This window comes from Molossus molossus, unplaced genomic scaffold (genome assembly GCF_014108415.1).
Source record: "Molossus molossus isolate mMolMol1 unplaced genomic scaffold, mMolMol1.p scaffold_m16_p_3, whole genome shotgun sequence".
Classification (NCBI taxonomy): Eukaryota; Metazoa; Chordata; class Mammalia; order Chiroptera; family Molossidae; genus Molossus; species Molossus molossus.
Window position 1 is genome coordinate 43,679,845 of NW_023425366.1, and position 23,940 is coordinate 43,703,784.

Below are 23,940 nucleotides of genomic sequence, written 5' to 3' on the forward strand. Positions count from 1 at the left end.
CAAAATAACTTTACTGAAACCTGAATAAGCGCTCCAGTAGTTTTTTCCAGCACCAAGACATAATAAAAGTATCTCAGACAACAATCTGAAAATGTCATGTTGGCCTTAAAACACTGATTTAAACTAATTTCTGAAGGAATCAAAACAGATTTTCACATTGCTGTAAGTTTCTTGTTTGTTTTCAGTGAAAATATAACCACATCTGGTAGTAGAATTAAAAACATAAAATGTGGAAAATAAAAAAAAAGTTGTGGTTGTAATCCTTAAAGACTTAATCTATATATTTCCACTTTGGGCAGAACAATAGATGACATGTCCAAAGGTTCTTGAAATATTTCAATAATAAATGGGCTGAATGACAGATGAGGCCAAGATCCAAAGTTCTCCTCTCAAGTATATTACAAGTGTTTAGTCTCTCAAAAATTTCATATTTCATCTAGGGTCATCAGAGTTAGGAAAGGGAATGTTCTCCTCTCTATATAGTTTCTGCTTTTCAAAGTGTGCTTGCACTCAAACATAATATTTTAATTCAGTGGAACAAATAACATAAAGATTGCCAAAAACTAGACAGAATACCTTAGTTTAAAGAGCTTTATACTTTGCTAAATATAATTGTTCATTTTTATTTAGTCAGTGTGCATAAAATAGGACAGATGCTTTTTTACTTTCATTTCACATGTAAGTTAGAATTTTTAAAGAATTCCTATGCCAACATTTAAAAATTTTTTCCAACATTCCTGTCAATTGTGCCAGCACTTGTGTGTTTTTTTTTCCCAAATCTTTTCCATCTGCTTTGCCAAAGGAAAATAATTTCACAAGTAGAAGTTCCTCAACTATTATTTAGGACAGTACAAATTTTCATTTATAGATAAGTAAGAAAGAACCATGCATAATAATGAGTTTGATATTTGCTTTAAATTTTATCATATTCTTAAAATGTAAAAGTTAATTTGCTATATACAAACATATATTTGCACAGCAGCAAATTAATACTTTTTAAAAATTAAAACATACGATTCATAAGGTGATAGATTAAAAGACCCCAGGGTGGGGGGGAGACCTAAGGGACAGAATACAGTCTTCTTTATACATTTTCCCTTTCATTTATGCCTTTGTTGATTAATTTTTAATCAATACAACTATTTTGATGGAACATTAAATACAGTATTAATATAGAGGGATTTTACTATTGCCTATTACAATCATTTTACTTGTCACTGCTCAAGGTAGCTACCTGATAGAGAACAACTTTTTTTTTCACCCAGCTACCCAGTTTTCATGACAGGATGCTTTTTTATTTCTTGTTTTTGTACTTTTAAAAGTTACCATGTACCTCAGTAAGAGAATTATTGTTTTATGAATTTTAAAAATAGCAAATTCCTTTTATTTTACAATATAAAATATATTTAATCTATATGGGTCTGCAAATTTTAGGCAAATGTAATTCTACTACTAAATTCAACATTTTATATTAAGGTTAATGACACAAATGTCAATGTGAAAAGTATAATGGGCTCTGGCCAGTTTGGCTCAGTTCGAGCGTCGACCTGCAGGCCAGAGAGTCCCGGGTTCAGTTCCTGCTAAGGGCACGTACCTCGGTTGCAGTTTGTCCCTGGCCGTGTTTGGGGTCGTGTGGGTGGCAACCACTCAATGTGTGTCTCTCTCTCTCTTCCCCCCTCTCCCCTTCCCGCTCTGTCTGAAGATAAATGCAAGAAAATAAAAGAAAGAAAAAAAAGTATAATGAAAGAAGATACACCATTTTGATAACATAAACTAGTTGTTTATGTTGGATTAGTTTTTAATTCCCTAATTTTTTTTTTCAAAAATATCAACCTCATCTCTACAGCAAAATTATAAAAGTCTTGATGAAAGCAGTTAAATATGTAATAAAAATAAAATATCAAGTTAAGTACGACTATAAATCAATGGGAAAAATTGAAGTACTGCAGTACTTAAGTACAGGGTCCTACAGGTAAAAACGTCTGCCAATAGCATACAAAGGAAAATATAAGATATATTCACCTAAATATATAAGATATATTCACCTATGCCCTGGCCAGTTTGGCTCAGCAGTTGGAATGTTGACCCGCAGACCAAGGAGTCACGGGCTCAATTCCAGTCAAGGGCACGTGTTTTGGTAGCGGTTCAGTCCCTGGCCCTGTCTCTCTCACATTGATGTCTCTCTCTCTCTATCTATTTTAAAAATAGATACACTGAGGGGAAAAAATCTATCCCAACAGCAAACTAAAAATCGACTTAACCCAGAAGGAAGCAACACGCTTTAACATTCTTGTTCTCGGGTATTAACGTCTTCCGGTCGTGGTTTACGTTCTTTAAAAGCCCCGGGTGCGCCGACCATTGCACGGGCCTCCAGACAATGAAGAATGCCATGTGCTGTGGTCACCGTGGCCACATTCTTCGGAGAAAGTTTATCCCAAAGTGGATTTTTGTTTCAGTTCTTTGGAATGACCTATTACTATGTAATAATGTGGTCTCATTGAATATCTACACAAGTCATGTTCTCCTTTTCCAGTATATTTTTACAGAATAATAAAACATCATATAAACTAAAATATGAGCGAAAAATCATATCAATCCTTAATAATGAACATGTATATTTAGGAAAGTGGCATCAACAAGGCTTTTTAAGGTGAGTTTGATGACAATTGTACAAATTACCAATGTTTGCAAGTCAAGTGTCTTACCTATTATCAATGGCTCCAGAAAAGCAAGTATGGGGCAAGGCTGACTTAAATTGTTTCTACATTTTGGAGAGAACGTACTACATAGTTTCCTCCTAGTAACAATATCTGGTATATATTGCACAATAAAACTTTGTTTAAAGTATTTGGGGGGTGGGGTCATTTTCATATTTTAATTCTTAACTGAGGGTTAAGCAACAAAAATACTTTTTGCATAAGTTTACTAAAATTTGTCTGCTAATTTCAAGTAAGTTGAATCTATAAATCACCATGATAAATTATTAATTAATTCTTAGAAAATAATAACTGGCCTGGCTAGTGTGGCTCAGTGGTTGAGGGTTGACCCCATGCACCAAGAGGTCACCAGTTGGATTCCCGGTCAGGGCACATGCCCAGGTTGTGGGCCAAATCCCCAGTGGGGAACATGTAGGAGGCGACTGATTGATGTTCTTTCTCATCAATGTTTCTATCTTTGTCTCTCAAATCAATAAAGGAAAATAATAAATAAATGAAAGAAGTTAATAATTCTGGACATTTCCATGCTTCTAAATCATCAATTACCATCGTGAAGTATCACAGGTATAGGTATAGAAAGTAGAAGACATAGATCTGAGAGATGTATATTTAATCCTGGAATTGCTTTTCTTTATTATTTTTTTTTTTTCTCCTTAAAAAATTACTAAGAACTCTATTCCAATCACACCCTTCATTTCCCCTCAGGAAGTAACTAAATTCTAATTTCTAATAATAATCTCCTTCATTTTATTAGTGGTTTTACCTCCTAATATTCATCTGCCTGTTTTTGGACTCTATATACTAGGAGTCATACCATAGGTTTTCTATTCAGTATTAGAAATGGGTGATATATCCTTGCTGATGTGTATAACTATAGCCTGTCCAATTATATTGTTCTTTGACATTCCATTTAAGACTATGTCACAAGTATTTTTTCATATATTGTTCTCTAATATTTCATTTAAGACTATGCAACAAATATTAAATGAACATTTGAATTATTTTTAATTTCTGGAAATTGCAAATTATGCTGATATGAATATTTTTGTATAGGTCTCTGGTACAAATGTTTTACCTTTCTTAAAAATATTAGATGTAAGGTTTGTTTTTATATTTTATAATTATTTCCTTTTAACAAAATTAAAGATTATGAGTAATTTTTATTTAATCTAGGGTTCTCGCTCATGAATTTAACCATATAATTCTCATGATGCTGAGCCTAGTGTTATTCATGCTACTACTATCAAAATAATAGCAGTAGTGATATTATATATAAATCTTCTTGAACTTTCTCATCAAATAACACTTTTAAACAGATTATTTGACCTTGGCCAGTTTGGCTCAGTAGTTGGAGCATTGGCCCAAAGACCAAAGAGTTGCGGGTTTGATTCCAGTCAAGGGCATGTATCTCGGTTGCCCTGGTTGGGGTGGTGTAGGAGGTGACCAGTTGATGTATCTCTCTCACATCGATGTCTGTCTCTCTCCCCCTCTCCCTCCCTTTCTTCCTCCCTCCCACCCTATCTGAAAAATCAATGGAAAAATATCCTCAGGTGAGGATTAAAATAATAATAATAAATTGTTTGTGCCTTAGAGGCATATGAGAATACTTCGACTCAGAACACATACACCTAGCTCATTAATAAATAAAATGAAGGACACTGTTAGTAGTTTCCATCTATGAGATGCTAATACAACTTACTATATTTAAGCATAAAATACATGTGTCCAGCCCTAGCCAGTTTGGTTCAGTAGTTAGAGCATCGGCCCACAAACCAGAGTCTCAGGTTCAAATCCGATCTAGAGCATGTACCTCAGTTGCAGTTCATCTCGGGACGTTGGCGTTGTGTGGGAGACAACCAATTGTTTCTCTCTCTCTCTTCCCCCTACTCTATCTGATGATAAATGGAAAAAAATATCCTCAAGTGAGGATTAAAAAAACAATCACATGTGTCCAGAGCAAAAAGGTATACATAAAAAATAGAATTATGATTATTTCCCTAGCAGCATAGATTTCATAACTAAAAGCTCAATCCTAGTTAAAATGTACACCAATATTCATAATTATTGAATTCTTAGACTCTTCTTTTGTTTATGCTTCTAAGACAAGGCAAAAAAATGTGTTTCAGTTTGAGAACATGCTTTTTTCTTGATTATGAAATTCTTAGTAAATCAAACTATATTTACATTTCCAGAAATCCTTGCAGCATGATAGCAAAGTCATATTTTATGTATTCTACTTCTAATTTAGAGAAGTCTTATTTACATAGCTCAAAAGTTAGCCTTGAAAATGGGAACATGAGCCAGAGTGGAGTCTTCAACTAAAATTTACGGACCCCTATGTAAAATATGCACTCTTGGCTTTGTTTCCAGAACACATGAGGACATACCCCTAATTGTAATTGTAGATTTATTTTTCACTTGAACAATTATGCTATAAAGTATAGACCTTCAGTCTATAACATAGAGGGTTAACCTAAAAAATAAATCTTTCTATACAACTCTGTACATATCTTAACAGCTTCTTAACAACAACAAAAAGTTAACATTTAGTGCCATCATGTATTATTTTTCACAGAATTGTGCTAATATACCTAAATTAAACAAAAAGAAATAAAGTTGGCATCAATCTTATCTACTATATTCTCATAAACTGCTGTATCAGTCTTCACAAAACTAACAATACATTATCTCCCTAAAATGAGTGACTTTAAGTCAGAATTTTCTCTCTTGTCCTCTGGATAACAGGGGTGCTTGACCATAACTAAACTTGAAGCTTCCAATATGCAAGCACTGCATTAACGGTGGTTTTCTCAGTTATGCCTTTTCTCCTTAGGTAAGTATGACTTATCAGAGATATTTATGGGTTTGAGTAAAGTCCCCCAAACCTGTCAGATAAATGGAAGGAGGAGAAAGCTGTTTTTCTAAGGTGTTCCATGGGTTCCACGTAAAAAAGGGGTCCCATCTATAAAACTGTTTTCCGTCTAATAGATCACTGACATTGGTCTTCAAAGGTAAATGCTGCAGAAGAAAGGTGAGTGCCTCAGTCATCCTGTCCGTCCAACATCATTTCTCTTGTAGCTACACTCACCTGTCTTCCTAGCTCACCCTCAGCCATAATGCCACCTTTCCTGTGTTCAGCTTCCACCCTTTTCGTAGAAATGGAGTCTCTAGTTAATTTGGAACTACAGGAGATTTTGCTATGGATCTTTGGCAGTTCAAACAATGTAACAGACTTTAATTGAAATAGAGCAAGTTGAATCACAGAGGCCTCACAATTTTAAAGAACTATATGAAATTACTCTGTTCTACCACCACTAAGTGGTGGGAAATATATGAGGGGAAAAAAGAAAAAAAAAACTGGCCTAAATGACTTCCAGCTGCCTTCCACTGCCTGGTAGATTAGCCCAAGGTCATAGTGAGAGTGAGCCATGATACCAGGTTCATCTTTCTCCACTGTCTAAGTAAATAAATAAATAAGTCCCGCAGGCAGATAGGAAGGACACTACCTGCAAAGCCGTCGGCGAAAACATCAGAAGCTGGCATAACACGTCCATTCTAACGGAAATAGGTTCTTTATTATTTAATCAGGACGGCTTCTGGGCGATTCATGAACCACTTATTGAATCACCGAGTTTAAGAAATCTGAAAAAAAATATTGGGAGTTGGTAAACACCATCTCCTGACTGATCAATAGCATGTAGTGTTTCAGAATGACATGAGAGACTTTTCACTGTATTGGCATTGAAAGGCCATGGAATGGTTTTCAGTTGAACATAGTGAATAGTGAATCTATAAATCATAGAAAGCTCATTGTTAAAATCCACCATCATCTTTGGCCTATACAGTCACTAAGTAGAGAAAGGTATGCATTTTGTTGGCTGGGCTGCAGTTCCTAAACAATTCATCTTTACAGATTTCTTTTTCCTGAGAGGAGAAACTGAAATAAAATGTTATGAGTCTTTTTGAGCCAACTATAAAACATAAATGTAACCTCAATCCCTGATCAAAATATCACTAGATTTTTAAAAATATCACACATAGCTGCTAAAGCAATTAAGTCCACTGCATTAATAAAAAGGAACAAAGAAATTCAAGAAAGTTACTATTATGTCTTTGTGCTCCAGTAAACTGACCTTATTAAAAGACCTTGTGTTTTAAAAACCTTTATTGCTTGGTCAGATTATGATCAGAGTTGTTTAGTTTATTATTAAGGAGGGGTGGGGGGCAGAAAGCCAACTTTTCCCCAAATCCCTACCCATTGTCTTTCACATCTATCTCTCATAAATGGTTTTAATTTTGTGAGTATCCCCCAGAGAATGCACAACAAATATTTTTATAAAATATAGGATAAATAAGCCCATTAGGACCCTGTCAACACTAATCATGCTTATACATATGAAATGCAAAGAGGCAATAAGGCTTAAATAATGCTCTTTGTATTAATTATTTTAATTAATTCAATGGGATACTTTATTGCAACTAATAAGAATTTTAAATTTCTCACCAAACCAGTGGTGATTTCTTAACCGTATTTTATCAGCAATTTTGGGATTTCCTTTTGGAGTGTTTTAACAGCCATAACTCTGTGTCAATTAGGTAGGTGCTGGCAAAAGATGAAAACTGGTCCTTGTATTTAGTATGCATTTAGAGACAGTCCTAGCAAATGGGTTGTGCAATAGAAATGGGATAGAGAAACAAACAAACAAAAAAAGATAATTGAAAAGAACAAGAGGGAAGCCTTTGGAAATGCACAGGAATACTAAGCATGTTATATAGTTTGTCCTTCTGGTGACAGACACTAAGATTCCATTATAAAAACATGAGCCAAGTCAAGGGAGAAATGGCAGATCTGGCTTGATTTCTGGGGAAAGCAGATTTTCAACGATGTTTAAATTTAGGTAATATGATCTCATTTTTAAAAAGAACATCTTGGAAAAGATATTGCTAGTGCTTTTTGTTAAAAAAAACTACCAAAAGATGTCAAACACGTTCTCTGTGGTCCACCCTGATGGCCCTCACGCAGCTCCAGCACCGGACAAGCACAGCGCTACCATCATCCACCACCAGGACTGACAATTGTGAGGTGATGCAGAAGAACTGCCCCTGAAGTGAATTTCCAGTTCCTTCCATTTCATTATTAGATTATTCCATTCATAAGTGCCCCTTTTAAACATTTATCTTTTAATCTTCGAGCAAAGCATTGTATTAGATCATTGAAAATCTCTTGTTGAGGCTCTTGAAAAAATATGTAATTATACGTTTTCAGAATATGATCAGGCCATTCGCGGATATGAACCAAAACTTTAATGAACAATGTTACTCTACATAACTTATCTGAAATTTTAAAATGTTACATTATCATCATGTTAATGTGAACTTTGAAAAGACAATTTTTAAAAAGAATTTCTGTTGCTCACCCGTGCTTTATGTATGACTCACTTTTTCACAGAGTATTTAATCTCTTCTCCCCAAGAAAAAAATAGTACAAAATTGTTGACAATAATGACAGCCACACAGTTGAAAACCTTGATAATCATTTAAAATAATAATATTTACCACTTAATGTTTCTTAAGTGTTTTTAATAAATTTTAGCATTAGAAATAATTACACACATAATAACTTGAATGTATGTATTATTGCTTAAACTCATTTAAGAAATGAGGTCAATGAAGATTATAAAGGTGAAGTAACATGCCCAAGGTCACACAGTTAGAAAGTGAGACCTAAGTCTATTAGTTTGCAAATTCAATACTGAGGCCCTACAGCAGGTGAGATGTGAAAGAACATCTGCTTTCCTAAACATCGTTATACATTCACTAATTTATGTTCTTCACAGTTCAGTAATCCAACTCTTGGAATATACATTAAAAGACCAAGAAAGTAGGTCCCAAACTGTAGAAAAGATGTGTCACTTAATAAATTTTCAAAGACAAATTTTCAATTTTATTTCCTGGGTATTTGATTTTTTGTTGTTGTTGTTTGTGACTATTAGATACTATGGCATTCTTATAGAACTCAGTTGTTGTTGTTGTTTTTTTACCAACAAAATAAAATGTATAATCACTGAATTAAAATTTGACCTATGCTCTATTAAATTATATAAATCTATTTTTTTCTGACATTACTTCCACTTATTGAACATTTCTAACACCCACATCATCAACCCCACTTAAATCCTTGCTCCAGTTTCTCTAATCTATTCAGTAAGTTCTGTTTGAGTATGAAGGAAAAAATTTGCAACAACGATATAATAAAGTACTTTTGGAACAGCCCGAAATGTCATGGGTCCCTATAAAAGTTACTCATTATGCAAAATTTGAAGCACTACATATTAGGCTTCTACCAATGGCTTACTTCTAGAGCAATTCATCATCACTCTCCAGAGATTACTTACTCTAGAAAGCTGGTGATATAGTCTCGACTGCAGGCAGACCAGGAAAAAGGATTGGTATTTGCAGTAATGTGAGCTGCCATAAGTTTTGCTGTTTCATGACCTTTCGTCCCACAAGAATTTCCAATTCCATCATGGTTCATACCAAAACTGTTTTAACAAGGGAGAAACATAAGAAACATAAAAGAAATAAGAAAAAAAATAAAACAAACAAACCCCTATACATCCTTTATTTCCTTATTTGATCATGTATTATTAGCCTTATCAAGACATACCTTCCATAACAATAGACTAGATCCTCTAAGGAAATATAGGATTAAAGATAAGAGACTAAAGAATAATTCAATGATACAATATATATCTAAATCTTTTAAAATTTATTATATAATCTCAAATGTTATCACATATGATACCATCTCTCCTTGAACAGTACGGAATATATATTCATTCTCACTTTATAGATGAGCAAAACAAATGTAGTAAAAATAAAAGACCTAGTCATACAATTAGTGTTGGAATTGTTAGTAGAACCGGCCTTTTAACATGCTAGAGTCAATACTACTACACTATGCTGAATCAGAAGGGAATTATAATAATGATGGTTATAATCCACTGAGTTATAGGTTATAGGTCAAACACAGAAGTCCTTTTTCATACTAAGATAAATAAAAGAGAAATAAATACACAGGTATTTTATGTTTGCGCATGTATGTGTTTCCAAAACACATTTTGATAAGTCTCGATGTAGTTTAGTGTTATGGACATAAAGTTTTTTTTTTTACCAATGCCTCTCTTCATTTTTCAAAGCTTTTCTGTCATTTTTTTCTGTGTCCAATGGCCATACTTGGTACTATCAATGTGACCCCAAAATATATTTTAATAATGAACCAAAAATTTTCTGAAAAGGATACATCCAGTGCACATAAATAAGTTTTAGCCTTCCATCACAAGTAGCCAGAAGTTCAGGTTGAATATCACTAAAAAAAAAAATCATGTCTTCTTTGTGACATGCTAATTAATGTGCCATGACATGTGTTCAAGGAAATAAATGATTTGTGTGACAAGAATATAACAAAGACAAGGATAATGCTGGAGAAAAATAGGAGCAGGTAGTTGAGAACAGATAATTACAAGACAATAAATGAAAGTAAATATTAATACGTTTGGCAGTTTAGAAACATTGAAGATTTGTAAGAACAACGGAAGATTTCTGAGTAGGATAATACGGAATTGAACTGTATTTTAGACTGGTCATTGCAATAATTTTCTGGCAGACATTAGAGTGGGAAAAGAAGGGAGCCAGGGAGAGCAGATGGAAGATCATTACCAATTAGAAAATGATGTGGATATGAATCAGGGCACTGGATAGAGAGATGAGATTAGATTTGAGACATGTTTAGACAGTTAAATAAATTGGCCTTCATAAATACAATATAAAAGGGCTATAACAAAGACATATAACATGTTCATACGTGGGGGCAGAAAGGAAGAACTAGTATTTTAAGCAGAAGAACTAACATCAACAAAAAAGAAAAAAAGAGAAGTATATGAAAATATCCAGAGCCCAATGTTAAAATACCAAATAACATTCCAAGAACACCAGTATTTAGTTTTCCCGTTTGACATCAACATACTGGGGTCAACCTATTTGAATGTTCTTCTAGGAACATGATAGTGGAATTTACAATATGTTGAATTAGACATACATTCTGTCAAAACAATCAGCTACGAATTTACATAAAAGGCTCCTTTGTCCACATTTTTAATTCAATAAACTTAATATCTTATATTTCTCTCAAAGGTTGGTGTTATGGTATGAATACTACTATAATTCTTGTCAAATGATAATAGCTTTAAAAATAGTATTTCTTTTTAGCAGCAGTCTCTTAAATATCCCACAGTCATGCTAAGATAGGTGCAGGCAGAGAGGGCTTTAAGAAAATCGTTTTCGAGATCCTCAACTTTCTTATATACTCTTTTCTTTTAAAAAAAGCAAGCTTCTCCTTTGGAAATCATATTTCTCCCACTTAGGAAAGAACAACTTATCTTTCACCCATCCATAATTTTACAACAGTTCATAGTCTTGGAGTATAAAAACATGAGTGTCAAAAAGAGAGAAACTGGAAACATTTGGTGTCAGTTATGAGAAAGAGAATGACGTTAATGACTGAATAATATATCATGTAGTTTCTTGCTTTCATCAAATTTATAGGAGGAAATAATCAAATTAACAGCTGATGGGTTGTAAAAGTATTTTTTCATGATAAATCACCATAGTTATGTTTTGACAAACAATTCAAAAGAAGTTCAAAGAATTGATTGATATTTCCATAATAAACTCCTTTCATCTCATCTACTTACTTATGTAAACAAAGCATTCATCATCTACTGAAACATAATAAAGAATTGAACGATGTTGAAATCTCGTCTTATTCTACAGAAATACAGATAAATCCAATTATTAAAAATACATCTAATTAGAGTACCCCAGGGAAGGTTTTCCTGTCCATTTGGAGGATTAAGTCTGCTTGGCCGCAGTTTCCTGGAGTATGTGAATGAGCCTGTTTACCAGTGAACTATATCCCTACTACCTGCTTCAGCTTCCCAGATAGATGAGAACAAGTATATACAAATTCTGATTTACAAAATGGAGATAAGCAATTCATCAGATGCAGAGTTCAGAAAACAGGTTATAAGGTTGCTCAAGGAACTTGGTAAGACATTCAAGGGACTTAGTGAGACCTTCAAGGAACTTAAGGAGACCTTCAAGGAACAGGGAGAACATCAACAACATAAAAAAGGACCAGTCAGAAACGAAGGATGCACTAACTGAAATAAAGAATAATTTACAGGGAATCAATAGTGGAGTAGGTAAAGCCAAAAAGCAAACCATCGATTTGGAATATAAGGAAGCAAAAAACACGCAATCAGAACAGCAAAAAGAAAAAAGAATCCAAAAAAAATGAGGATTATGTAAGGAGCCTCTGGGACCACTTCAAGCATGTCAACATTCACATCATAGGGGTGCCAGAAGAAGAAGAGAGAGAACAAGAAATTAAAAACCTATTTGAAACCATAATGACAGAAAATTTCCCTAACTTGGTGAAGGAAACAGACATACAAGTCCAAGGAGCACAGATAGTCCCAAATAAGATGAACCAAAAGAGGTCCGCACCAAGACATATCATCATCAAAACGCCAAAGGTTAAAGACAAAGAGAGAATCTTAAAAGCAGCAAGAGAAAAGCAGTTTGTTACCTACAATGGAGCTTCTATAAGACTGTCGGCTGATTTCTCAAAAGAAACTTTGCAGGCCAAAAAGGAGTGGCGGGGACTTCCGGTCAAGATGGCGGGTAGGAAAACGCAGTATCGCGTCCTCCCACAACCACATCCAAGTTACAACAAAACTACAGAACAACCACCATTCAAAACCGCCTGAAATCAAGCTGAATGGAAGTCCTACAACTATGGAATTAAAGAAGCTGCATCAAGACTGGTAGGAGGGGCGGCGGCGTGACGGGCTGGTCCCATACCCACGTGTGGCGGATAAAAATCAGGAGGGTACCTCGTCTGGGAAGGTCCTTCCTGAGGACTGAGGGGTCCCTGTCCCATACCAGGTGCCCCACTCAGGGTTCCAGTGCCAGCCAGAGAATCCCCATAACTTCTGGCTGGAAAAACCAGCGGGAACTGAGGCTCAGGGAAGCTGAGGCGGCTGGAGCCCCAGGTAGCTCCTTAAAGGGCCCGCGCACGGACTTATCGGACTCTCTCCCTCTGAGCTTGGAGGGGAGGCAGCTCGAGGGGCGCCAGAGACATACAGGGAAGAACTGAGCTGTTTGGCACTGGAGCGAGGGCTGGAGAGGGGGCTTTCTCCTGGACAGATGTGTTGTCAGAGGCCTTTGTTCCTTTGGTGAGCCCTTCCCTGGGGTGGCAGACAGCCACCATATCTGGGACTCCAGCAACCTGGCTCACACTGGTAGCCCGGCCCTGCTGACTCCCTGAGGCCCCACCCCGCCCCACCCAACTTTCAAGCCCACCCAAGCTGTTGGCACTTGCTTAACCATAGGATTGGCCTGACTTGGATCCTGCTTCAGGTTTTCCTAAATATTTTCAAACGAGCAGCATCTGGTTTCAGCTAGCCCCATACCGCTCGTTAAGTAATACACAGAAACAAACACAGGGAGGCAGCCAAAATGAGGAGACAAAGAAACAGGTCCCAAATGAAAGAACAGAACAAAACCCCAAGAAAAGAACTAAGCGAAATGGAGATAAGCAACCAAACAGATGCTGAGTTCAAAATACTGCCTATAAGGATGCTCAATGAACTCAGTGAGGGCCTCAAGAGCATAAAAAAGGACCAGTCAGAAATGATCGATGCACAGTTAGAAACGAAGGAGGCTTTAACTGAAATAAAGAATAATTTACACAGCTTCAATAATAGAGTACGGCCCTGGCCGGTTTGGCTCAGCGGTTGGAGCGTCGGCCTGAGGTACAGAGAGACCCGGGTTCGGTTCCCGCTAAGGGCACGTACTCCGGTTGCAGTTTGTCCCCGGCCCTGGTTGGTTGTGCGGGTGGCAGCCACTCGATGTGTCCCTTCACATCGATGTTTCTCTCTCTCTCTCTTCCTCTCTCTCCCTCCCGCTCTATCTGAACAAAAAATGGAAAAATGTCCTCGGGTGAGGATAAAAAATAAAAATAAAAAAATAATAGAGTACGTAAATCCAAGGAGCAAACCATCGATTTGGAATATAAGGAAGCAAAAAATGCCCCATCAGAACAGCAAAAAGAAAACAGAATCCAAAAAAATGAGGATAGTGTAAGGAGCCTCTGGGACAACCTCAAGCGTGCCAACATTCGCATCTTGGGGGTGCTGGAAGGAGAAGAGCGAGAACAAGAAATCGAAAACCTGTTTGAAACAATAATGGCAGAAAACTTTCCTAACTTGGTGAAGGAAACAGACATACAAGTCCAGGAAGCACAGAGAGTCCCAAACAAGATGAACCCCAAGAGGCCCACACCAAGACACATCATCATCAAAATGCAAAATGTTCAAGACAAAGAGAGAATCTTAAAAGCAGCAAGAGAAAGGCAGCTAGTTACCTACAAGGGAGTTCCCATAAGGCTGTCAGCTGATTTCTCAAAAGAAACTTTGCAGGCCAGAAGGGAGTGGCAAGAAATATTCAGAGTGATGGAAAGCAAGAACCTACAACCAAGATTACTCTATCCTGCAAAGCTGTCATTTAGAATCGATGGCCATATAAAGACTTTCCCAGACAAGAAAAAGTTAAAGGAGTTCATCACCACCAAACCATTATTATATAAAATGATGAAGGGTCTTTTTGAAGAAAAAGATAAAATATATGAACAAACAAAATGGCAATGAATACATATCTATCAACAATGGAATCTACAAACAAAATGAACAGGTAGAACAGAAACATTCTCATAGATACAGAACAGGAACATTTTGTTGGTTGCCAGATGGGAGGGGGTTTGCGGGAATGGGTGAAAAAGGTGAAGGGATTAAGAAGTACAAATTTGTTGCTAAACTGACAAACCTCAAAGGGAAGGGGCTGGGGGTGTGGGAAGAAATAAACCAAAGAACTTATATGCATAACCAATGGACACAGACAATAGTGTGGGAAAAGGCGGGGGGGAGGGAGGGAGGCGGGAGTGGGGAGGAGGGAGTCAATGGGGGAAAAAATGTGGAACATCTGTAATACATTCTACATTCAACAACAAAGATTAAAAAAAAAAAAGGAGTGGCAAGAGATATTCAAGGTGATGAAAAGCAATGACCTACAACCAAGATTATTCTATCCTGCAAAGCTATCATTTAGAATCAATGAACATATCAAGAGTTTCCCAGACAAAAAAAACTAAAGGAGCCCTGGCCGGTTTGGCTCAGTGGTTGGAGCGTTGGCCTGCGGACCAGAGTGTCCTGGGTTCGGTTCCCAAAGAAACAAAACAAAACAAAAAAAATAAAGGAGCTCATCACCATCAAACCAGTATTATATGGAATGCTGAAAGGTCTTCTTGAAGGAGAAGAACAAAAATATGAACAATAAAATGGCAATTAATACATATCTATCAACAATTGAATCTACAAACAAAATGAGCAAGCAGAACAGACTCATAGATACAGAGAACTTTTTGTTGCTTGCCAGATGGGCAGGGTTGGGGGGATGGGTGAAAAGATGAAGGAATTAAGAAGTACAAATTGGTTGTTAGACTAATGAACCTCAAAGGGAAGGGGGGAGTGAGGGTGGAATGAAATAAACCAAAGAACTTCTATGCATATATGCATAACGCATGGACATTGACAATAGTGTGGGGAAGGCAGAAGTGGGGCAGAATTGGGAAGGAGGGGGGCTCAATGGGGAAAAAAGGGGGCATATCTGTAATACGTTCAAGAATAAAGATAAGTCAAAACAAAAAATATATATCTAATTAAAGATACATCTCATAAAAACTTTGCTTTTATATTTAACTATTAAAATTTATAATATGTATATGCCTCTTTGATCAATCATTGACTAATAATGATTGTTATCTAATGAACTAATAATCCAGAGAAAACTTTTCTTTACTATTATAGGAAATTTTTAAATGTAATTGCTACTTACATATATTTTTGTTGGGAAGATATTTGATGTAATTAAATATAATGTCAAGCATAAAATATACATTTAAATATATTAAAATATACATTAGGGTAATATTCTGGGAAGGAGAGCAGAAGCAGACATATTGAGTTAAAGGAGAAAAAAATGATAAAAGTTTTTACTATAAAAGAATGGGTTTGTGTATTTTTTAAAGACATAATAATAGTTACCAACTTGCTATGGCATTCAGATTCAATTGGATATATTTAAAAGATGTATATAACAATTTTATTTTCACATGCTAATGTATATAGTACTCCAGAAATTCTATCCTTTGCAATTACTTAAACATAAAATAAAAATTTTTAGACATCAGCTGAAAAATACACAATAGAATACATAGTTTTAAAAAATTCATAAGTATAAGAGGGAAAAGATTTTTCCCCTGCTGAGGAAATGCTATTGATGAAGAGTTTGGCAATAAAAAAAGTGAAACTCATTAGTGGTCAGAGAACATAAACAAGAGGCCACTTTAGAACCATCATACTGACAAAAATTAGAATGTTACCTAGGACTAAGTGTTGGCAGTGATATAGAGAAACTGGGATCTTAGTTCACAGCATTTGTAATGTGGTCAGGGCAGCTGTTCCAGAGAGCAATTCAGCAGTACTTAGTCAAATTAAATAGGCAGATACATTATGACCAGCAATCCTATTCTTGGATATACATCCAGAAATATTCCCAAAGGGAACATGTATGAAGATGTTCATGACAGGATTATTTATGACAGCAAGGAGTTGAAGACAATCTAGGTGCCTGTCACTGGGGAATGGATAAGTAAACTTTGGCAGATGCATACTATGGAATACTAAACAGAAGTAGGAAGCAGCAAACAAGATAGATGTCTACACATAAGTATGGGTGGATCTTAAAAACAATGAACAAAATTAAGAAAAGGAACGATGTCTATAACACTATATCAAGTATGTAAACAAAAATTACATACACACTGTTACATAATAAAGGAAGGCCAAGGAATTGTTCCAGATTAAAGACTAAAGAGACATAACTAGATGTAATGAAAACTGGATTGGGGGGAGGAGGGTGATTATAAAGAGCATTGCTGGGACAATTTGAATATGATTGTATATTGATGATAGAAGTGTATCAATGTGAAAAATTTTCTGATTTGGTAATTATACTCTGGTTATATAAGAGATTATATTTTCTTAAGGAAACAGATGCTGAAATATTTGGGATAAGGAAAATGTCTACAATTTACTCTCAAATAACTAAGAAAAATTTCATATACATATGCAGAAAGAGAGATAAAGCAAATGTAAAATATTAACAACTGAATCTGAGTGAAGGGCACATGAGAAAGCTTTTTATTATATCAACATTTCTATAAATTTGAAATAATTTCAAACTTAAAAAGTTAACAATGAACACATACATGTACAAAACAACTTGCAATATTTTACAAGGATATGTATGGACTCACATATACATATCAAAATTGTTATTCATGGGAGTGAACAAATAGGAGTAAGGAATGGAAATACAGAAATAAATACAAATATGCATATATTATATCAGAAGGGTCCTTACTGGAACCAATGATAATGTTGTGTCAAGAACTAAGGTTGAATGGATGGATAGATGGATGGATGGATGGATGGATGGATGGATGGATGATGATAGATAGATAGATAGATAGATAGATAGATAGCCAGATAGATAGATAGCCAGATAGTTAGATAGATGTAAAATAAACTCTGCTCTTGAGTTTCAAAAATAATATATTTTTAAAAAGAACAAAAACAAAAGAGAGAGTTTGGTGAACATGGGGCCCACCCTAATGAGTGAACAGCAGTAACAAGAGAACACTCCCACGGTTGGTTTTCTGTGCTTAATAACATATTTCAGATTACATAAAGGTAATGTTTCTTATTTGTGGAAGTTTTAGAAACAGAGAGAGAGAAAAAGGCAAAGAGGGAGGTTAGGAGACACAGCTTTTCACCACCCTGTGACCTAACATTGTGCTGGGTATGCCAAGTCTGCAAGGCTTGCTCTTTACCCAGTCTCTCTCTCAGGATAACTTTAAGAAATGAGGTAACATCGCCCCCTGAATAAAGAGCAGGTCTTCTTACTACAGTAGTCTTCCCTTATCTGTGGTTTCGGTAATCTGTGGTCAACCACAATGAAAATATATTAAATAAAAAACTCCAGCAATAAACAATTCATAAGTTTTACATCACGTGCTGTTCTGAGTACTGTGATAAAATCTTGCACCATCCACTCTGTCCCACCCTGGATGTGAATAATCCCCTTGTCCAACATATTCACACTGTATATGCCACCCACCAATTAATCATTCAATAGCCATCATGGTTATCAGCCTACTAATTTTGGTTTTTGTTTTAATTCATAAATGAGTTAGATATTATTAAAGTAATTAATCAAGAGTTGGAAAATTGATCAAGAGTAGGAAAAGAGCTAGGTGGATTAAAAGGATATGTTCCTTTAGGATAAGAGATTTGTTTTCTTCATCACTGTATCCACAATACACTCTAGGTTAGGCCAATTGAGTAGGTGCTCATTCAGTCTCTGGAATCAAATTGTGGGTGAATGAAAGACTTCCTATTGATGGACTGTAAAACAAAATCTGGAAATCATCATATGTATATACCTTTTTGATGGTGAATAATGTAATAAAAATCCATAAAATCTTATCAGTAATAAAAGGGAAAGGGGAGAGTTTGGATCAAAATGAGTGGCATCACCACTCGGAGCCAAGGTAGTTGCTATATACACTAAAAGACTGTGCAATAAAGGTTATTCATTAAATTAAGCTTTTGTGAGGGATTAAGAAGTACAAATTGGCAGTTACAAAATAGTCACAGGGATGTTAAGTACACCATAAGAAATACAGTCAATAATATAACTATGTGTGGTGCCAGGTGGGTACTAGACTTGTGGGGGAATCACTTTGTAAGTTATATAAACGTCTAATCACTATGCTGTATACCTGAAACTAATATAATATTGAATGTCAACTGTAATTAAAAAAAAATGTAATCCTCATTCGAGGATATGTTTTTATTGATTTTAGAGAGAAAGAGACAGAAGAGAGAAACATTGGTGTGAGAGAGAAACATCCATTGGTTGCTTCCCGCACACGCACCAACCAGGTATCAAACACTCAACATTTTTGTGTACGAGATGATGTTCCAACCAACTAAGCCACCCAGCCAGGACTGTGGAAAGTTAAAAATTTATTTTTTAATTTAAGCTTCTGTGACTCAGAGTCTATCATATGCATCAATCTATTAACACACATGCTTTCCCCAAATATTTTTCTATAGTACATTAGTTTTCTATGAGAATGAGTTTTCCTTTGAGACCAAATTTAACAAGACAAAATCTCCTTATATACATATATGAAGAGATATATATAAGGAAAGAATTCCTTACGTCATTTTATTTTTTAGGATATATTAGAGGAAGCTTATTGGTGATTATATTTTACATCATTTAACCATGTGCTATATGACCATTTAGTAATATAATGTATTTTGTACCACAAAATAATAGGTTACTCTTGATTTTGGTACACAATTCTTATTTGTTCTTTTGAAAGATTAGTAAAAATGTTAAAAAGTAAACGTAAACTACTGAGTATAAATTTAATATGCATTTAGTCTGAAGATTCTTTTTAAAATCAGAACAGATGTTTTTCAAACCAAACAGATCTGTATAGCTAAGAAAAAATGTTAAATGCCTAATTCAATTTTTTCATTCAAGCATCTTCATTTTATCATGTTGCTAATATATCAACATAATTTTCCCTTAAATAATTATGGTATTTAAACTGTCTTGCATTTTGTTAAATGATCATTAGTGCATAGAGCATGTAGTTTTAAATTCAGCCACTAAAGGAAAAAAACACATGCTTATTCAGTTCTTCAATAAGATAACATATATAGAATTAAAGAATAGTTTCTTAATGTTTTCAAATTATTAAATTTCTCTTTAAAAAGTAACTTTTAAAAGTGAAGACAGCCCTGGCCAGTTTGGCTCAGCGGTTAGAGTGTCTGCCTGCAGTCCTGAGAGACCCAGGTTCGGTTCCCGCTAAGGGCACGTACCTCGGTTGCAGTTTGTCCCCGGCCCTGGTTGGTTGTGCGGGTGGCAACCACTCGATGTGTCCCTTCACATCGATGTTTCTCTCTCTCTGTTCCTCTCTCTCTGTCCCACTCTACCTGAACAAAAAATGGAAAAATGTCCTCGGGTGAGGATAAAAAAAAATAAATAAATAAAAAAAATAAAAAAAATAAATAAATAAAAGTGAAGACATAATTATAGTCTAAGTTGTGACAACTATAAAAATCTCAAAACTAAGCCTTCCCATTGTAGCAGAAAAAGAGAAGAGAATAAAGGGACATCTTTCTTAAAAATTATTTTCCATTTGTAATCTCTTTGATCTGTTCTTATTCATAACTGATCTTGGCTACAAATCATTTGTTATAATAAAGCAAAGACAAAATTTAATAGATATACTTAGGGCCTCCTATACCCATATCCGACAAACATTTTTAGTTTTAATAGTTACCTATTAAATAGCTATTACAATTTGCTCATATGTTTTCTAAAACAGAATTTGGAACTCAGTTCTACCTTTGGGCCTTACATATAATTTACTAAACTAAGTGAACTCAAGATTTTGGACTTATTTAGGAAGATATTTAAGGAGGAGGGGTTGTGCCTAACAGAACCTAGACTCTTTGCATACCTATATAAAACAAGTTCACTTTTAGTATAAACTCTTCCTTTGGGCAAGGGAAACAAAAGAAAACAAAAACAAAAAACAAATAGGACTACCTCAAACTAAAATGATTTTGCACAGCAAAGGAAGCCATCAATAAATGAAAACAACAACAACAACAATCCAATTTAAAAATGGGCAAAGGATGTGAATCTACACTTCTCCAAAGAGGACACACAAATGGCCATTAGACATAAGAAAAGCTGCTCAATGTCACTCATCATCAGAGAAATGCAAATGAAGAGCATAATGAGATACATCTCACACCTGTCAGAATGGCTATCATCAATAAATCAACAGACAACAAGTGTTGGCAAGGATGTGGAGAAAAGGGAAATCCTCATGCACTGTTTGTGGGATTGCAAATTGGTGCAACCACTATGGAAAAATGTATGGCGGTTTCTCAAAAAATTAAAAATACAACTACCTTATGACCCAGAAATTCTACTTCTGGGTATTTATCTGAAGAAATCCAAAACAGTAATTTGAAAAGATATATGCATTCTTATGTTCATTGCAGCATTATTCACAATGGTCAAGATATGGAAGCAACCTAAATATCCATCAGTAGATGAACAGATAAAGAAGATATGGTACATAGACATAATAGAATACTATTTGGCCATAAAAAAGAAATAAATCTTACCCTTTGCAGCAGCATGAACGGACCTAGAGAGCATTATGCTAAGTGAAATAAGCCAGTCAGAGAGAGACGAGCACCATAGAATTACTCTTTTGTAGAATCAAATGAACGAAATGAACTAACAAGCAAAATAAAGCCAGACTCATAGAGAGCAGGCTGATAGCTGTTGTGGGGGTGGGAGGAGGCTGGGTGAAAAAGGGAAGGGATTAAGCAAAAATAAAAAAATACTCCTAGCCCTGGCTGGTTTTGCTCAGTGGTTAGAGCATTGGCCCATGGACCCAAGAATCCCTGGTTCGGTTCCTGCTAGGGCACGTGCCTCAGTTGCAGTTTGTCCCCGGCCCTGTTGGGGTCGTGTGGGTGGCAACCACTTAAAAAAACAAATACTCATAGACACAGACAACAGTATGGTAATTACCAGAGGGAAAAGGGGTATGGGGGAGGTAAGAGAGTATAAGTATAGGGTTAATAAATGGTGATGGAAGGAGATCAGCTTGGGGTGGTAAACACATAATACAATATATAGACGACATATTATGGAATTGTACACCTGAAATTTATATAATTTTATTAACCAATGATACCCCAATAAATTAAGATTAATAAGTTAAAAAGCTGGCTCATAAGAATAGGGAGTAAATTGGAGGTTGCCAGAGGCTGGGGTGTGGGTGAAATCAGGAGATGATGTTCAAAGCATACAAACTTCCAGTTATAAGATAAATAAGTTCTTGGGGGGTCTCATGCAAAGTAGGATGACTATAGTTAACAATACTGTATTGTATACTTGAGGGTTGCTAAGAGAGTAGATCGTAAGTGTCCTTGCCACACACACACACAAAAGGATAATTATATGATGTGATATATGTGTTAACTAACCTTATTATGGTAGTCATTTTATAATATATATGTGTATCAAATCATCATGTTGTACACTCAAACTTATACAATGTTTTACATCAATTATATTTCTATTAAGGTGGGGAAAAAGGAATAAAGGAGAAAACACAAATTACAAATTTCAGGAATGAATGGCAGAATATTATTATGTATATTACAAACATTCAAAAAGACAATAAGATGCCCTGGCTGGTTTGGCTCAGCAGTTAGAACATCAGCCTGTGGTCCAGAGAGACCCGGGTTCAGTTCCCACTAAGGGCATGTGCCTTGGTTGCAGTTTGTCCCCCACCCTGGTTGGGTTGTGTGGGTGGCAACCACTAGATGTGTCCCTTTCATGTTGATGTTTCTCTCTCTCTCTCTCTCTCTCTCTCTCTCTCTCTCTCTCTCTCCCCCTCCCTCCAACTCTGTCTGAACAAAAAATGGAAAAATGCCCTCTGGTGAGGATACAAAATAATAATAAAAAATAAATAAATAAAAAGACAATAAGAAAATATTGTAAATGTGTATGATAATACATTTAGCTAAAATACTTTGAAAGACATAATTAACAAAAAAGGCTCAAAAGACTTAAATGTTATTTTACATCTAATAGAAAATTAAATTATTAATTAATAACCTTCCCACAAAGAAAATTCTTGGCTCAGATGGCCTCACTGATAAACTCTATTGAACATTTAAGAAAGAAATAATATCACTTAATATATACAAATTGTTGTAGAAACTAGAATAGTTTCTAATTCAATTTATAACACTATTCTGATACTCAAACTAGACAAAGACATTAACAAAAAAGTAAAAATCAACCAACTGTTCTAAACAAATTGTGCTGAAATAACTGAATATTCGTGGGGGGGGGGAGGGAACTTCAATCCTTACCTCACACCATAACAAAAACAAAATAAAAACAAAAACAAAAACAAAAAACATAACCCAAAAATGCATCACACATCTTTTTTTATTATCCTCACCCGAGGACATTTTTACATTTTTTGTTCAGATAGAGTGGGAGGGAGAGAAAGAGAAACATCGACGTGAAAGGGACACATTGAGTGGCTGCCTCCCACATGACCCAACCAGGGCCGGGGACAAACTGTAACCAAGGCATGTGCCCTTAGCGGGAACCGAACCTGGGTCTCTTCGGACCACCCGACGCTCTAACTGCTGAGCCAAACCGGCCAGGGCTGCATCACAGATCTTAATATAAAAGCTAAAGCTGTGCTCGCTTCAGCAGCACATATAATATAAGCTAAAGGTAGAATGTCTAGAAAAAATAGAAAATCTTGAAGTGGGCAAAGATTTCTTAGGACACAAAAAACACAAATCATAAAAATTTTAAGTTAATTTGATCAGAATTCTGATTTTCACAAGGCGTCATTAAAAAATGAATGGCCAGCAAGAAACTCGGACAAAATATTAATTTATGTACATATGATGACAACTTTTACCCAGAATATATTATTGATAAGTCTTACAACTCAGTAAGAAGAAAACATCTCAATTTTGTTAAGAAATGGAAAAAAAGGATTTGAATAGACATTCAAAGAGGATAATGAATGACAAAAAGCACATGAAAAGATGCTCAACATCACTAATATTCTTAGTTTATCAGAAAAGTAAATGATCAACTAATTAAAACCACAATGAGATACCACTAAAATGCATAATAATGACTAAAATCACAAAGACTTGGCAAGGCTCTGAAGTAATAAGAATGCTCATAAATTGCTACTGGGAATGCAAAAGGGTATATAGCCACTTTGAAAAATACTTTGTGGCCCTGGCCAGTTTTGCTCAGCGGTTAGAGCATCAGCCTGCAGACTGGAGAGTCCCGGGTTCAGTTCCCGCTAAGGGCACGTACCTTGGTTGCA

At 35.5% G+C, this 23,940-nt stretch overlaps 1 protein-coding gene across 1 annotated transcript in view; it reads right to left on the reverse strand.

Annotated features, from left to right (window-relative positions):
* The window catches only part of ADAMTS6 (ADAM metallopeptidase with thrombospondin type 1 motif 6), a 222,699-nt gene that overhangs the window by 109,520 nt on the left and 89,239 nt on the right, over nt 1-23,940 (reverse strand). Inside the window, exon 9 of the mRNA XM_036279502.1 lies at nt 9,113-9,259. Within this exon, the coding sequence (XP_036135395.1) occupies nt 9,113-9,259 (147 nt within the window). The remainder of the gene's footprint in view (nt 1-9,112; nt 9,260-23,940) is intronic.